This window comes from Pelophylax lessonae (genome assembly GCF_965119305.1).
Source record: "Pelophylax lessonae genome assembly, chromosome: 4".
Lineage (NCBI taxonomy): Eukaryota > Metazoa > Chordata > Amphibia > Anura > Ranidae > Pelophylax > Pelophylax lessonae.
In genome coordinates this window covers 670,677,657-670,696,101 of record NC_138771.1, presented here as the reverse complement: position 1 = coordinate 670,696,101, position 18,445 = coordinate 670,677,657, and the positions used below count along the sequence as shown (strand labels likewise).

The 18,445-nt window shown below is 43.3% G+C and overlaps 2 protein-coding genes and 1 pseudogene across 4 annotated transcripts in view; all 3 read right to left on the bottom strand.

The window, feature by feature from the left end:
• Positions 1–18,445, bottom strand: part of LOC309554229 (E3 ubiquitin/ISG15 ligase TRIM25-like) — a gene marked incomplete at its 5' end in the record, with an annotated part of 201,579 nt that overhangs the window by 137,078 nt on the left and 46,056 nt on the right. The gene's annotated exons all lie outside the window — the stretch shown is intronic.
• LOC309554199 (uncharacterized protein) overlaps positions 1–18,445 on the bottom strand; it is a 116,646-nt gene that overhangs the window by 83,988 nt on the left and 14,213 nt on the right. Inside the window, exon 2 of the mRNA XM_082255833.1 lies at positions 17,345–17,406. Within this exon, the coding sequence (XP_082111959.1) occupies positions 17,345–17,402 (58 nt within the window). The 5' untranslated portion in view covers positions 17,403–17,406. The remainder of the gene's footprint in view (positions 1–17,344; positions 17,407–18,445) is intronic.
• Positions 713–9,935, bottom strand: LOC309552472 (serum amyloid P-component-like; annotated as a pseudogene). Its single transcript has 3 exons — positions 9,897–9,935; positions 9,169–9,756; positions 713–1,417 (listed from the first exon to the last, which is right to left on the bottom strand). The product of its transcript is annotated as a serum amyloid P-component-like (transcript).

The following is an 18,445-nucleotide window of genomic DNA, read 5'->3' as shown; positions in this document are numbered from 1 at the left end:
GTCAGAACCTTTTCTAGTCTCAATGGCCACAGCCCGGTCCCCCTAAAGACTGAAGGACAGTAAACTAGCCTTTTGGTTTTTTTAAGTTTGGAGACCCCCTGTGGTAAAGGATTGCCAGTTCTAAATGAAGGTACTGAAGTTATGACTGCAGCCATGGCCCTGGTATAACCACTCAAACTGCCATGACGTACCAGTATGTCGTTTGGTGGAAAGTGTAAAAAAGAAAAAAAAAAAAAACACAAAAATTCTACTTGCAGCAATAGGGTTAAAATTCCTACCTGTTGTTTATTTTTGTGGTTCTGTTTTTACTAGAAGGATGGTGCAACACACTTAAGAAAATAAATCCCTTTATACGGCTGAGTATATAAGAACTCCCATTGTTGATGTGGATGACAAATAAATGATTGTTTTTAATGAAATTCAAAACCAGCAGTTGGAGCGTCTTAAAACCAGAGAAATTGATTTACTAAAGGCAAACAGGCAGTACAGTTTGCAAGAGAATTTTCACTTAACTTAGTCAATGTGGTGACAATCCACTTTACTAAGAAAACCCAATCACATGCCAGGAAAACACATGTGTTTTTACCCGCAAATACTTGGAATTATGGAAGTGAGTAGAGCTTCATTTCTGAGTTGACCCAAAGTTGGACCACTCCAGTGTCAGAGTTCCAGGTCACACAGATGTGTCACATACCAAATGAGGGATGTCAGCAGAGATGCACCTCATACACTAAGGAAAATTCTCTTGGAACGTAAACAGCTTATTTGCCTTTAGTAAATCAACCTCAAGGTGTATATTATAAGCTGATAGACTGACATTAAAGTTTGGGCTGGATAAGAACCCCCCCTTTGATTTCATAGACTAGAGACTTCCAATTAATGACATTTCCATCGAGGTCATTATAAATGACCCTCTTTACATCTTCTGGAGTCAGGACATAATCCCACATGTGAACATCACTTATTTCACCAACCAATGACTGCTTAGCATCAAACCCTCCACCAATAGAGTCTTGTTCCTGTCCCAGAACAATGCTGGTTTCAGCTGGGATAGAAGACCCTTTCATTGAGACTCTTCTGGGGTAGAGCTTTCCATTTACCCAAAGCTGGATGACTCCAGTCTCAGATTTCCAGGTGACACAGATGTGCCTCCAGTCCAAAGACTCTGGGTCTGTTTTAAAGTTAGTGGCTTCTTGGTTGATATGCATCCTAAAAGTATTTGGAGGCAGTAAGTAGAAGAGAAAGGCATTGTCCTTCCCAGGAGTAGCGAGAGAGAAAGTAGTATAGGGGCGGGAAAGTTCGGTATAGGAACGTAGACAGACACTGACTTCCTGCAATGGCTCTGTAGTTGTAGGTCTTAGAATGACATGATCTCTGTTAGTTTCTTTGGGGAAGACGAAGACTTTACCCTCCATGTCTAGGGAAGAAAACAGACAAAGATCATTACTGCTACAGATTGCTGAATGATAAAATCATAATGTATTTATAGGTACTAAAATCATAATTAAACAACAATTGGATACACTCATATATCTCAGGATAGAAGTTATGTTAGGACTCAATAAACTTTCATCACTAAGAATCTTCTTTTAAATTTTTTTCAGTTTTTGGAGTTACTCCATGAGAAGATTGATTCCATGTCATGTGATTTTCTTTATCGTACATCATGAGACACCTTAAATCATAACATATCTAAATCTCTCGAGGTGGTTTCTTTGATCAGATCATGAACTTTCGTCCAAAAAGGTCGAAGAGCCGTGCATTCCCACCAAATGTGTAACATAGTTCCTTGTTCTTTGTTGCATCGCCAGCAGATATTCGGGACGGTGGGACAGAATTTATGAAGTCGATCTGGGGTTTGGTACCATCTAGTAAGGATTTTGTATCCATTCTCCTGAATCGCAACGCTCATTTAAGCTTTTTGAATGGTCTGGCAAACAGAGGACCATTCCAGTTCCGTGAGGGAAAGATCCAGATCTCTGGACCAAGCCTGGACAAAGGATGAGGAAGAGAGCGGAGGGGGAGATAGCAATACGCGATACAGAGTCGAGATTACATGTCTCTGAGGGCCAGATCTTTAACAGAGAGCCTCAATCTCCATCGGAGACCTCGTCCAGTTGGATAGGGATCGCCGGTGAGTCAGGAAGTGGTGAATCTGAAAAAATATCCATAGCGGAATGGAGTGGGGTTGGATATTTTGGTTAATCGCCTCCCAGGACAAGGGAGAACCCTTGTGGAAAAAAAGTTTAGCTGGAACTCTTTCGCATGGCCAGATGTCATGAAGGAAGGAGCTAGACATCCCTGGTGCAAAAGCAGGGTTCCATCGAATAGAGGTCAAGGGGCCAGCTGCTAAGTTTATTTTCTTGGCTTTGAACCATGCGCCGTGCATCACCGGTGCAATACCTGTTGCACTGGCCACCCTCACGTAGACACAGTTACAGGAAGTCGTTGGCCATGTACATGGTAACAGCAGCCAAGTTATGCATCCCGTGTCATTGGAGATCACCCACGATTCCTTCTATCAAGGAATGGTTCCTCAGGCTGAACCATATTGAGCAAATGGAAGAGCTGATTAGCATTGCTCACGACACATTCTCAGACTTTGCCACTAAGTGGCAGGCCTGGTCCAGCTTCAAACAATCTGTGACCTATACCTCGGTTATGACCACCCCCTAAGAGCCACCTATTAAAGGCCAAATGGTTCTTAATGCCTTACACTTGACCTCACCCCCGGGGAGGTGGAGGTCCCTGCTATCCCCCCCTTCCCAACCCTTTGTCCCTACTTTCCCTTTCTCTCTCTCATCCTCTCAAATATAAGCTACATCCGATGTCACACTCGTATCTCATTTCCTATCTTAACCAACGGCGTATTATCCCTGATGGACCCCAGCACCAATTTTTAGATCCGTCAGCAAACTTTAACACATTATTTCTTAAACTGGCCAAACCTCACTATTCTTAAGTATGCCATGAAAGGGTTAAAACATTTTTTTGAGTGACTATTTCCACACCGTTATACCGTTTTATTGTAAATGGTCTTTACAATTTAGTTGCAATTACATTAAGGCTGGTTAGCATTTTGTATGTAAGTAAAAGTTTGCTCCCTGGTCGGGTTCATTTGTTTAACAACTGAGACTCTGATACGCCCATAATAATGTCTTTTCTTATCTGTTTCCTTTTTGTTCATTCTGAGTGTGACAGGAGATAACACCAGTGGTTTGTCTAACCTCACTACTGAATTTGTTAACATGTTATAATATGTTTTTGAAAAATTATTTTTATTGTAACACATTTTGTTTAACCTGTGTTGTATACCTCTTTTTAAAAATAAAAAAATCTTTATGGAAAAAAAAAAAAAAATCATAACATATCATCATCAGAAAGGATGTCCCCCTATATAACCCCTCCCACACAGGAAGTACCTCAGTTTTTTCGCCAGTGTCTAAAGGTGAAGGTCACTGTGGAGAGGTGCTCCACATGTTTGTTATGTTTCAAAGAAGAAGAAAGAAGATTATGCTACATACCCCGATCAAAGATCACTGAATCTAAGGGGTTAGCTATTAGATCCATCCCAAACAGTCAATAGACTAAAAAGATGGTACCTGAGCCTTGGGGAGCAGATACAAGGTTTTGCCTGTAATGTTGTCCTTTTTAGGCGTTGGACCCTGGGATCCGGACCCTTGAAATACCAAATCCTAAAGGCGCTCCATGCAGGGTGCTCTACAGGTCCAAGGCTGTGGCCCCTCTAAAATAAGGGGACCCAGTCCTTGAAGGTCTCCAAGACAAAGTTTGCTGTGGGTGAAGATTGGATTCCTGTTTCATACATAATCCTGCAGCAGGACTGGTGAGTCCAATTTAGAATATTTACACATACAGAAAACCTTGAAGGTAAAAATTGCTGGCATAATTGCAGATTGTAAATATTTTTTGCACTGTTCCCTTTGAAAAGATAACATAGACCAAGTGCCATGTGAGTCTTTGCATGAGACTATGGATGTTAAGCCTAGGCAAAATACATCTTGTCTGTGCTTGTTTTTCTGACACGCTGTTTTCACCTGTGCTGGTTACCTAAAAGGTATCAGCTGTGGCAAACCAATGTGTGCATGAGACTGTGGATGTTAATCTATGCATAATACATCTTGTTGAAAGCTCTGGCTTTTTCTCAGGGATTAAAATGTGCCATTTATATCAATTGTGATTATATGAGCTTGTGCAGTTGTGGAATTGATGCAAAGTTTGTTTAAACATTATTTCTTTGCCTATTGTTATCACAGGCGTATGCCGCATGGAGGGCGTGTTTAAATTAAATTGGCGTGCACGTGGACGCCACATACTGTAGCACGCCATGCATGCACAGTACAGTATAAATGGGCGTGATTTAGAAGATACTGTTTCCAACACGCTAGCGTCTGCTGAGGCTGAAGGGGACACAGAGCAGCAGCAGCTGGGTTGCGTGAATCACTGTGGGTGTATGTTACTGGCACAAACAGGTCCTGTATCTTGGGATAATTAGTGCTGTGTGTGATAAGCTGTATAGGCTTGGCAGAAGCCTTGGGTACACTGAAGTTAGTACCTCAAGTTTGTCTTGCTATAAAACAAGGACTGCCCCAAAGAGGGCTGGGGGGGGGCACAGTTGGAAGGGGCACTGTGATGCCACCGTCAGGCCTTGAAAGTCCTAGCCGTGCTTCCTATGTGTCTACTCCCCCTGAGCATCCAGAGGCAATTAGCCAATCTGAGCCATTACGGTTGACAGGCATAGTAGCTACCCCAGGTGACCTACGTCACTAAGAACAATTTGGCATCTTCATTAGCCAGCCTTGAGGGAAGGACTGCTGACATAATTGCAGCATCACAAAGAGGGAAGAAACGTGATAGATCCCCCTCACCTGAGCCACCCCCTGAATTCAGTTCAGAATTGGGGAGAGGAGTGGAAGAAGTAGCTGATGATGACCCTATAGAAGGTCAAGCTGAGATTTCCACTTCTGGGGAGTCAGGGTCAGAGGAGTCTCTGTCAGCCTCTCAAATCTAGAGATTGTTCGTTAAGTGTCTTACTGAAATGGTGCAGTCTGGACACAAATTTTCTCCCCTAGAGATGTCTGAAGTCTCTTTTTCCTCTCTAGGCTCATTGCGCCCTCCTCATAGTCCTCAGACGTTTCCCATACATCTGCTCTTGAAGCAAAAAATGTATAATGATTGGGACCATCCTGTTAGGATTTTTTTATTCCTCCTAAAAAGTTTTTACTATTGTATCCTACGGAGGAAAAAGTTTACTAAGAAATGGTATATATCCTCTGTGGATGCTGCCATTTCTTCAGTTAACAAGATTTTAACCTGCCCTTTGGATAAGGTCCAGGTTTTTGAAAGATCCAGCAGATAAGAAGTTGAAATCTTTATGGAAAGCCTCCTTTGCGGTTGCAGGATCTGCGATACAATCAGCAGTAGCGACCATAGGAGTTTGTCAGTCTTTAAAAGACCACATAAAGCAAGTGTCCAAGACAGTTCCTTCTCAAGGAGAGTCTGTGGAAAATCTGTCAGATCTACATCGCACTTTATGTTTCGCAGTGGATGCTCTTACGGACTCCATAAGGCAAATGTCATGAGTTTTTCTGATGACAGTGCATATGTGCAGAATCCTTTAGTTAAAGAGCTGGTCTGCGGAATTACCATGTAAAAAGGGGGTGATAATCTGGATAAGTATATCCAAAAGATCTTGGGGGGAGGGGGAGAGAGTACGTTGTTACCTGTGAAAAGGAAGAGCAAGTTTCTTTCTTTTAAGATCCCCAGCACTCATACTACCCGTGTTTCTAATTCCAGATGGGGCCGACGGACTCAACCATCTGGGTTCCCTAGAAAGGTCTCTCTTTCTGGCATTGGATCTCAAAGCTCTAAACCAGTTTCTGAACGTTTGCACTTTCCTTGTGGAGTCAATTTGTTCATTGACTTTGTATTGGGTGGGATATCTGTAATAGGCTATCTGGATGATCTATTACTAATAAGATCCATTTGCTTCGGCTCTAAGTCGAAATGTCTTCCAGACAGTACAATTTCTAGAACGTCTGGGTTGGATACTGAACTTAGTAAAGTCAGCATTACAGCCGGTCCAGCGTCTGGAAAACCTGGGTCTTCTTGTGGACACGGCACAGGCAAAGATATTCTTGCCAGCAAGAAACATCTCAGACCTAAAGGATCTGGTTCGATCCATAGTAAGGCAGAGATGTCCTTCTATACGTCTTTGCATGATGTTACTAGGAAAGATGGTGTCTGCATTCAAAGCAATTCCCTATGCTCAATTCCATGCCAGACCCTTACAGAACAACATTCTGTCTACATGTACTGGAAGGGTTCAGTCTCTGGACTGGTCCATGTCTCTGGTACCAAGAGTACGTCAGAGTCTGAGTTGGTGGTTGTTGACCAGTTATCTGGAAGAGGGGGAATCCTTTCTTCCAGTGACCTGGAAAGTGGTGACTACAGAGGCCAGTCTCTCCAGCTGGGGAGCGGTTCTGGAGGAAGCCACTGTCCAGGGAAAATGGTCTTTGGTAGAGAAACATCTCCCCATCAAAATTCTATAAATCCGAGCAGTCGGGGTTTGAAATACTGGACTTCGGGGTCACTTCGGGGTGCAATCTGACAATGCCACGGCGTGGCTTATGTCAACCATCAAGGAGGCACAAGGAGTCAGTCAGCCCAGAAAGAGGTAGATATCATCCTGTCCCGGGCAGAGGAGTTTGTGCCATGCCGGACAGCAGTGTTTATTCTATGAATAGAGAACTGGCAGGCATATTTTTTGAGCCGTCAATAGATGTTTCCAAGGGAATGGTCCCTACATCCTGAGATTTTTCAATCAATTTGCCTACGCTGGGGGGACCCAGATGTAGATCTGTTGGCATCCAGGTTCAACAACAAGTTAAAGAGATTTGTGTCCAGGACCAGGGATCCACTAGAAGTCGGAGTGGATGCTTTGGTGACTCCTTGGGAGGAGTATTCCCTGATTTATGCCTTTCCTCCGGTACAGCTGATACCGTGTTTATTGCGCAGGATTCAGCTAGAGGGGAAACCAGTAATTTTGGTAGCTCCTGCATGGCGGAGGAGGGTTTGGTATGCACAAATCCAAAGGTTGGCGTGACGAGGCCTTGGGTTCTTCCACTGCGTCTGGACCTACTCTCTCAAGGTCCAATATTCCACCCTGCTGTACAGTCTAGCTTCCTTCAAGCAGGGATAGATATGAAATAAGCCTTGAGCACTATTAAAGGGCAAATGTCAGCCTTATCGGTTTTCTTCCAAGAACCGATAGTTTCCTATTTGTTGGTTCAGACTTTCCTCCAGGGAATGTTATGTTTTCTTCCACCTGTGAAGCCATCATTGTGTCCTTAGGACCTAAATTTGGTGCTGGCAGTTTTACAAAAACAGCCTTTTGAACCTCTGGGGCCAGTTCCCCTGGTTCGTTTGATCAGAAAACTGGTCTTTTTGATTACGATAACTTCAGCTAGAAGGGTATCAGAACTGGCAGCTCTTTCTTGTAAAGAGCCATTCTTTAATGTCAAATCAAGTTAAAGCAGAGTTCCACCCTGGGAAAGCTTTTTTTTTAAATCAAACAATACCCCCTGGACAGTCAGGGCTAGTACATTCCACAATGGCTAGCCTCTGATCCGTCCCGGGTTGCAATTACCTTTTAGAAAAATACTTACCTTGAAAAAGTATTGTCCAGCGCTGCCATCTTAGGTGTGGGCAGCTTGAAGCCAGCGCGATCCTCTTCTGTGTCCTCTTCCGTCTTCTTCGGTCCCACAATGAACTGCACCGGCCCCGCCGTCATTTCCGGTGCCACAGCGTCATCCCTGCACAGCTTCTGGGCATGCCCAGAAGCTGTTTAGCAAGGTATGACGGCGCCTGCACCGGAACTGACGTCGGGCCGATGCAGGAGCATTGATTCCTGGGAGCGATGACGTTCAGCTCCCAGGAATCATTGCAAGCCAGGAAGTGACGAATCGCCGTGGCCGCCGAGGGGAGGAAGAGGAAGTAAGGTAAGTATATTTTCTTCTAAACCAAGTAAGTAAAAAAAAAAATAAAAATTGCGATTATCCATTTGTTTTTCAGGTAACCCCGGGCATGAAGATGGAGGTAAGTTTAATTTTAGGGTGGAACTCCGCTTTAAGGTAATTCTATGTGCACACCAAGGTTTTTTTTCCCAAGGTGGTGTCCGCCTTTTATTTGAATCAGGACATTATACTACCTTCCTGTTTTCCAGATTCTCACTCAGAGGAGGAAACGTTTTTTGCATTCTATTGATGTAATGCGTGCACTTAAGTTTTCCATCTCAGATTGGTAAGACCGAGAGCTTGTTTGTGCTGCCAGAAGGGTCCAAGAAGGGATTTGCAGCATCTAAGTCTGCAATTTCTCATTTGGATTTGACAGGTTATTACCTAGGCATAGGATTTAGTAGGGAAGGTTCCACCTTTTTCCTGTAAAGGCACATTGTACCAGAGGAGTAGGTGCCTATTGGGCACATCGCCATCAAGCCTCTATGGCTCAGATTTGCTGGTCGTCGGTACATACGTTCACTCGTTTCTATCGAGTGTATGTTAGGTCCCAGGAGGAATCTGCATTTGGCCGCAGTGTTCTGCAGGAAGCGGTGTGATCCTTTTGGTGATCAGATGGCCGTATTTTTTGGTGTCCCCCTCCCCTCAGATGCATTGCTTAAGGACATCCCATATGTTATGATTTATGGCTCTGTGTCCCGTGATGTATGATAAAGAATAAAATGATTTTTTCTACAGCTTACCTGTAAAGTCCCTTTCTTGGAGTACATCACGGGACACATAAGTCCCTCCCCTCTTCTATGGAGTCTTTACTGCTTGCTACAAAACTGAGGCACTTCCTGTGTGGGAGGGGTTATATAGGGGGACATCCTTTCTGATTGGCTACCAGTGTCCTTCACCTGAAGGTGGCTATATAACCATATGTTATGATTTAGGGCTCTGTGTCCCATGATGTACTCCAAGAAAAGGATTTTACAGGTAAGCTGTAGGAAAAATAAAATTTTTCTCTTATAATTGTCATCGTCACCTCTCATTGTTGATGTTGATGTTCATGACAAATAAATCATAATTTTTAGAGTTATTCTGTACGTTGAAGGAGCTTACTGTATGTATATAGTGAAGATGGCAGACTTACACAAATTGTTAGTCTGGACAAAAACATCTCCTTTCACAGCATAAAGTAGACACTTCCAATTAATGACATTTCGATAGAGATCACCAGAGACAACCTTCTGGATGTCTTCTGGTGTCAAGGCATAATCCCACATGTGGATTTTACTTATTTCACAAACAAGAGACTACTTAGAGTCAAATCTTCCACCAAAAGAGTCTTGGTCTTGCCCTAGAGCAATGCTGGTTTCTGCTGTGACGGAAGACCCTTTTATGGAGACTCCTCCATGGTAGGGTTTCCAGCTGACCCGAAGTTTGACCACTCCAGTGTTGGAGTCCCAGGTCATACAGATGTGCCTCCAGTCCAAAGACTCCAAGTCTGTCTTAAAACTAGTGACTTCTTGGTTGATATGTACAGAACAAGTGTGTAGAGGCTGTAAGTAGATGAGAAAGGCATTGTTCTTAACGGGAGTAGCAAGAAAGAAATGTGTATACAGTAGGGGCGGGAAAGATCGGTAATAGAACTTAGACAGGCGCTGACTTCCTGCAATGGCTCTGTAATTGTAGGTCTTAGAATGACATGAGCTGTGTTGGTTTCTCTGGGTTGGTTTCTCTGGAGAATACAAACATTTTACAAACAGAAACAACTTATTACTGATACTTATCAAAGCTTTAGATGCTGAACAATAAACTCAAATTTAATTTATAGATGCTAAAATCTAAAATACAAAACAATTGGATACATTCATGTACCTTGAGAGTATCATTTATGATTCTTGTTACATTTTCCATCTTCTCAAATACCTAATAAAGGATTTTAATAATTGTTGGGGCGTCAGTTGTAGAAGTATAGGAGCCCTAACACTATCAGCTATATAAACTGGCTGCCACATTCCTCAATATATCACTAGTTATGCGTCAGAGAACAGTTCATAAAAGGACTGGCACATCCACTAATGCCCAGCGGAACCGAAAATTGGCACATAGAAATTGGCCACTGCAAATGCGTTTGCATGCACGGACACAAATGGCCATGAGGATCCATGTGCCAGTGCGTAAGCGCATGCGCCAAAGTGCATGCAATATGTGACAGATTCTGGCGCTCAGTGGCTTATTAAAGCCATTAGCTGCTGGATGATCTTCAGCTTCCCATGTGTGTTCCTGTGTTCCTGTTCTTGATTCTATTGGATTTCCTGTTACCGACCCAGCTTGCCTTTGACCTTTCTTGTCTCTATTCCTGGCTTTGACCCTTGGGCTGTTCCACTGACCCTGCTTCCGCCTGCTGATCCGTGTATGGCCTCTGGCTTGCTCTTCTGCTGTCTAAATACCAGTGTTTGACCTCAGCTTCCTCCTAAATCTGCTTCCTGCCTTACCCCTGGCGACATTCAGTATACGACATCTGGACTGGCTCCTGACCCTGCTTCTGGCTCTCCCTTCTGCCAAGTCTCATCGGATACATCTGAGGGACTCCTGCCCAGCAGTGTATCCCGCTTGTCCAGCTGCCATCTAGAAGACATTCCCGCATCACACAGCCTGTCGCAGCTGGCAATACCTGCTCCTTTGGTCATAGCACTCCCTGTTACCACCTTCAGGGGTGCCCTGCAATCAGTCCCAAGGGAAGCCCTCACAGCACTTCGGCCTCCGACCAGGTACGTGACATTGTGGTATGAGTACATTTAATTATGATATTATTGGTTGCAGGTTACCATATAACATGCAATCTGAACTCCAGAAATTATATTTTTTGCATTCTTACATAAGTCCTATCAGGTTCCATAAAAGTAGCCATATCTAAATCCTGAAGAGCTGCTGGGGATATTGGAAATCACTGTATACAGTGATAGCAGCTGTCTTCTGGGCTTTGTGTGGGTGGCTTCCCCTCTAAAAACTAACCACAGGGGGGCACTTCCTCATAACTTCTGTCATTCATATCACACCTTGTATTTTTTCTCAGTGAATACAACGTTTTCTCTGATTGGATGAGGTGGAGAGGAGGGGTGGTGAGATCACGTTCTCCACCATGTTCAACAGAATGCATTATTCACATTGAAAAAAAAGCTTTTCTGTGATGCTGAGCAAGTGTGCAGAGAAGAAGCTGGAGGATCACCCAGAAGATGGCAGCTATCACTGTATACAGAATGGACTACTACAGGGATTTCCAGCATCCCCAGCAGCCTTCCAGATATGGATACTTACATTGAGCCAAGCTGGAGCAAAAAAAGTATGCCGAAAACTCTTTTGTTCGTGTATCGTAACCCTCAAAGAAGTCGCTAGTAATGGCGGGTCCTCTGTTTTGCCATGACTCTCTAAACTGCTCGGTCCCCACTGACACACTTAGTCATATACTAAAGACCGTTGGCACGTGTGGGTTTAAGTGTTAGCAGGCTACCACTCTAAAAGTGCACAGGAATAAGGCCACAAGAAGCCTAATAGTAAATCAGTTGAATCCATTAATGCAATTCAATGTAATACGGTGCAAATCAACAAAGAGATAAATGCATAGACAAGAGAGCTCTATGATAGCAAAATGGACAACAAATCACTAATTTGCACATAGAGAATCTATAGCAATGTTAACTCGAATCTTAACTGGTTAACTATAGTCTATAAACCATGTCAACCAATTCAGAGAAATAGAAAGGATCCTGGTATACACCTTGTGCATTCAGCCACAGTAACAGGGCGTACCTGTCTCTAGAGTTCGGGGTACCCCTGGAGATGGTAAGGACCCGGCGCCTAGTAGTTAATGTTAGCCGGCTTCCATTGGGGCCCTTCCTTTTTTAGGTGGTGCACTGTCCCTTTTAGAGTGGGTTGTTGGATGATAGGAGATAGTTTGCTAAATGGGGCAGTCTCTGTTTGGGCAAACAGAGTGAGGTGGGCATGCAGGACACATAGTTTGGTTCACCACTTCCTGGCAGGTGGCTAGTCAGGTGCCAATGGCTTGGCGGTCAGCAGCTTTAAAACTGATGAGACATTTTATCCTGTCCCCTATGCTTAATAAATCCGACGTACCATACCTATATCAGCATACATCTTGGATTAAGGCTCTTATGACCCTTAGGGTATACTAAACTATTAATGTAGTGGAGTCATTCAGTTTTGGAATTTCTGAGTGTCCCCACATTTAGACAAGTGAGTCAACTGTGACCATGCTGTTGCCCTGGGGGATCCCCAGCTGTTCTTTCCTTGGAGAGAGTGAGTGCTTTTACTACATGCTTCCTATTGCGAATTAGACAAAAAAATAGAAAATGGCGCCTCCCAGTGATATAATGTTAGATATAAATACTACATCGGATATAAAGATGCGGCTGCCATCAATTTTTGGGTAAACCAAAAAAAATATAGAGATAGCAATTTGAGGTACCAAAAGTGCAGAGTGCTAAATAGATATATAGATATATACTAGTATAAAGACTGATTCATTCAATTATGAATTATTGGACTTTATTTAATCTTTTATTTATCATTCATTATTTATTACTTATTTACAGTAAATAATTAATAAATAATGAATAATAAAATATTAAATAAAGTCCAATAATTCATAAGGTGCAAATATTCATCCAGTGCACAAAATTACATATGAATATACATTTTACATTAAAGCGGAAGTAAACCCATCGATTTGATAGTTTCAAAAAAGAGTTAATATTCCCGGCATGCCGGAAATGCTAGCTGTCACATTGGTTGTGCTCTCAACCAAACTGTCAGACCATCCAATGGCTGGTGGCATAACTGATCACATGTACAGCATCAAGGCAGTTGCAAATTAACCACTTGCCGACCGCCGCACGACTATCTACGTCGGCGGTCAGCCCCTCACAGGCAAACTAACGTAGGGCTACGTTGCTTGCTTGTGAGGGTCTAGGGAGCGAGCGCACGCCCCCGGAGGCGCGCTCCCGCTCCCGCATGGTCACGGACCCCCCCGCGCGTGTGACCAGCGGACCCGATGTCCGCCGGCCACTCGGCGATCGGCGGGGGAGAGGGAGAATGTCAGGCAGCTTGTGTAAACAAGCCACCTGTCATTCTCCTCGCTGTAAAGACACTGATCACGCGGATCTAGTATGTAGATCCGTTGATCAGTGTCCTTACAGCTGAAGCCACAGCCAATCACAGTAGAAACCAGGCCCCTAGGGACACACACAGCCCCTCCCTCCCAAATAAAGTTAACCCCTTCACTACCAGTGTATTTTTACAGTAACAGTGCATATATATAGCACTGATTACTGTAGAAATGTCACTGGTAGCCCCAAAAGTGTCAAAAATGTCAGTCAAGGGTCCGATCTGTCCGCCGCAATGTCGCAGTCCCGCAAAAAAAATCGCAGAACGCCGCCATTACGCGTTAAAAAAAAAAAACAACAAAAATGACAAAAATCTTTCCCTTTGTTAGTAAACGCGATAACTTTTGCGCAAACCAATCAAAATACGCTTTTTGCGATTTTTTTTACCAAACATCTGTAGCATAAAACAAATTGGCCGAAAATGTTAAAAAATTTTGATTTTTACATTTTTTTGGGGGGGAATTTCATATAAAAAAAATGTGAAAAATATTGCTATTTTTGCAAAATTGACGCTCTTTTTTTGTTTATAGCGCGTGATCAAAAAATCGCACAGGTGATCAAATACCTCCAAAAGAAATCTCTGTTTGTGGAAAAAAAAGGACGTCAAATTCGTTTAGGTACAGTGTCGCACAACCGCGCAATTGTCTGTTAAAGTCACGCAGTGCCGAATGGCAAAATACCCCCTGGTCGGAATGGGGGTAAAATCTTCCGGGGCTTAAGTGGTTAAACAGAGGCTAAGATGGCAGCTTCCTTGGCTGAAAACGATAGGGGGGTTTACTTCCACTTTAAGGTCATTCATTCATAAAGTGCAAAGAAATAAATAAAATTTCAGTGCAAACATTCCACCACAAAAAGTGACAAAAAGTGCTGAATAGATCTTCTTGCTTAAAAAAGGTGTTTGTGCTTGAAATATTCCTTCACCTGTTAGTGTGAGGGTTACTCACCAGAAATCAGAGGGCCTCCAGGGCCCAGCTCACTCTATAATTGGCAAAAAAGCCTCCTTAGATGGATGATGTAATTTTGATGGGTGGCCTCCCTGGGTTCACTATAGATTGTTGTAAACGTATCCCCCAGTCAGGATGCTTTTGCCATTTTCCAAGAAAATTAAAAACATATAATTGTGCAATATCGTTTAACCACTTCAATACTTTCACCCCCTTCCTGCCCAGGCCAATTTTCAGCTTTTAGCGCTATCACACTTGCGCGGTCATGCTACACTCTACCCATATGAAATTTGTATCATTTTTTTCACACAAATAGTGCTTTCTTTTGGTGGTTTTTAAGCACCGCTGGGTTTTTTATTTCTTACAAAAAAAAAGAAAAAAGAGAGGTGGCACTGATGGGCACTGAGAGGCGGCACTGATGGGCACTGATGGGCGGCACTGATGGGCAGCACTGGTGAGCACTGACGGGCGGCACGGATGGACACTGATGGGCATCACAGATGAGCAGGCACTGATGGGCACTGACTGGCAGCGCTATGGGCACTGATTGTGGGCACTGATGGTGGGCACTGTGGGAACTGATGGTGGGCACTGATTGGCACTGTTTTTCACTTTTCTGTAATCAGGGCACTGATGATCAGTTTGGTTTAGGTACAGTGTTGCATGACTGCGCATGTGGGCACTGATGGTGGGCACTGATGGTGGGCACTGATTGGCACTGTTTTTCACGTTTCTGTAATCAGGGCACTGATGATCAGTTTGGTTTAGGTACAGTGTTGCATGACCGCGCGATTGTCATTCAAAATGCATCAGCGCTAAAAGCTGAAAATTGGCCTGGGCAGGAAGGGGGTGAAAGTGCCCTGTACGGAAGTGGTTAATAAAAGCAGGTCTACTCGGCAACCCTGATATTAAGAACCTTGATGAAAAATTACATCAAAAATCTTAATTATAATCTTAAAATTAAAAGGGAGTTAAGATGAACAAGGGAGCGCTATGAACTAAGATTATATGTACCATATACAATAAATATATAATATTATTTGTTAAATTAGAACTAAATTACATAAAAACTTTTAAGTTTAGGATAAGGAAGCATGGGTTTTAAATAAATACATATTAAAATTAGATTTAATTGTTTGATATATATATATATTAAGATTCATTTTGATTGTATAAAAAATGTTTCTATTTATGGTGGAACCATTAATCTTCAAATAATTAATTTAGGAGAACATTTAAATAGGAAATATGGGTATTGGGTACATAATAAAATATAAAGTGATAATATGATACAGTAATTGTAAGATAATTGTTGGGTGGAACAATTATAAATAAAACTTACATAAAAATAATGCTATTTAAAATAGGTAAAACATAGGGATATGTTCCATTGGATAAGCCAAAGTCTTATAGAGAACTAAAAACCATGGATAAAACAATTTAAATCTATGTCTGTATTTAGGCCCTGTGGACTGAGAGTATTAAGTTGATATATCCACTGCATTTCATTTTTAGATATTTCTTTATCATGTCACTTCCTCACCAGTGTGGTTGTACTCGGTCTATTCCATAGAAACCTAATTTTGATGGGTCCCTATTATGTACATTCCTGAAAAGTCTCGATACGCTTTGGTTTTTATAGCCTCGTTGAATATTGTAAACATGTTCAATTGTACGTTTATATAGGCATCTAGTCGTTCTGCCAACATAACTCAAGCCACATGGACATTTCAACATATATGTTACATACCGTGTACTACAAGTACATTTTTTAATGTTCTTCTTCGCACTTTTGTATTGTGCTTTAAATTTAATTTAATATTTTTATATGATCAGTTGTGGTGGTGAATTTTTTGATCCTATCAGAGATATACCTGCACTTTTTAAGCCCCCATTATGGTCTGATCAGTATGTCTGTAGCACTGCCCCCTAGAGGACTGCTGAGAATTGCACTTTCTGGATTCTCCTTGGTAATCCATAGCAACAGTCTATGGAAACTTATCACTTTAGATGCTTGGCTCAGACAATGAACAGTCCAGGGGATTTGGTTTTTGTGTTTTATTTAGAACTGGGATGGGAGAAGGGATGAGTTGGATACTCCGACTATGAACTATGCACAAATCCGAGGACAACTAGCTGTAGTGTGCGGCAAGGCTGCTGCTTCACCTTGCTACTGAAATGAAGATAAAGAATATGATCCTGTTATAGTTTCTCTTCAGGGTCCTAACTTGGCACCCCCTTTCTCACTTGCTGTGTGTGCTAGCTCCTGTCCACTGACTCTTCACTGAAGTGGTCCCCTTCCTGGGCAGACCCCTGGCAAGCTTCCCGGTACTCACGGACACTGGTTTTCCCAAGGTTGTTCTGCCTTCAACTCCACTTGTCAGCATCCACTGGACCTCCTGGCTCAGCACCACACTTCTGGCTCACTAGGCCGACCGCCTGTGAGCACCCTCCATACAGACAGGAGGATAGACAGCCATCACCCTCCTCCTGGGACCTGGCTTCCCACCCAAAGACGCCCTGCCAAATGTGCCCTTGGCTTTTATAACATATCCCAGGATGCACCACTGTTTGTGCCAACCCACTGGGATAGTTACAAAGCCTGTGTGTCACTGGCTGGGTTTCCTTCACTGTCCAACAGGCTCCCCTATTGGATACAGTGGGGACACTCCCTCAGCCCAGATGAATCACACATGGACACATGGAACAGGCATAACTACTGATCAGGCTCCCCTGATAAGCAGATGGAGCAGACTATGGTTTGCCTGCTGCTCCACTGTTAAGCAGGCAGAGCAAACTATTCTGCTTCCTAGCACCTATCTAGGAGGGTGCTACATGTCCAAGAGTTTTTCCTATCACAAAATGTCCAATACTGGCCCATCACTCCTGCAGACTAAGTACTGAGTGATCCAGATAGACATCTGTGACACCTCCATCCCTAAAAAGCCATCTCTTTAGGGCTGAACTCAGGTCTTGGCTCAGACCTCACCCAGCCCCCAAGTCTCTCCTATGGGACTCTGTGATCTAAGGGCTTTCATTCAGTGAGCAGAGCTTTCAATGGGTAGGTGGAAAGAGCTCATATCTTCCTTGTGGTACATCCTTAAATAAAGGAGAAATGTAAAAGCAGAGAAGAATCTGAATATTACACATTGCTGATTTCCTCTAGCAGGAAGTGTACTCAGGTTCTGCCACCTACCTTCCTGTGCAAGAGACACGGAGACCACCAACATCAACACCAGCACACTCAGCTCCATCTCCCTGAGAATATATAAAATGATTGAAAAAATGAATGTCTTACATAAAATCAGCAAGGATCCCAGTGTCTCCCCATACAGTATGTCTTCTCCTTTTGAGAGTTGAAGGCCTGATTTTACTAAACTTCTTTTATTTTTGCCAAAGCTTTGCCCTGGATGATTTCTCACCGTTTTGGATATCATTCTACAGTATTATGTTGGTCAAATTACTTTTTAGATTGATTCATGTTTTTAGCTGATTGCAAACACAATAAAGGCGCTCCAGAACACTCCCATGAGAATGTATGAATAGCAATAAATGCAATGCTCCACAGGCATCCATGAATGCAAATACAAGTTTTAGGCTCAGAAACGCTGAGTAAGGCTGAGTTGAGCGAGTCACAGCTAGGCGACTGCTTCACTTTGCCCTTGGCTGTAAAAATAATTACTTGAGCTTCCTGAGGTAAACTGTATCCTGAGGCAAGCTGTACTCTAAAGTAGACTGTACTGCTGGACAACTTCAGGGCCCTTCCTGGCACCCCCTTTGTCCCTAATCTTCAGGGTCAACTACTTGGCACCCCCTTTCCTGTAACACTCTGTGTGACCTGGCTCCTTGATCCTTTGACTTCTCTGGAGTGGTCCCATCTCTTAGGCAGACACTTAGGCAGATCCCTCAGTACTTACAATACTGTTTTTCCCAAAGTCTTCTGCCCAACAGCTCCACTGGTCAGCACACTGGATCCTCTGCAGCCCAGCTCCACACCTAGTATCTAGGCTGACCGCCTGAACCCCCTTCCTCACACCTGCAGGAGGAGAGACAGCCGTCCACCTCCTCCAAGGACTTTGCTCTCGCCAAAAGACACCCTGTCACATGCCCCCTCAAGATTTATTCCCAATCCCAGGATGCATTGCAGCAATGCCCGCCCACTGGGACAGTCATAAACCCTGGTGCGCTATAGGTTAGGTTTTCTCCACTGTCCAACAAGCTCCCTTATTGGACACAGTGGGGAGACTCCCCAAACCCAATAAGTCACACCTGGAAGCGTGCGACAGGCTAAACTAAC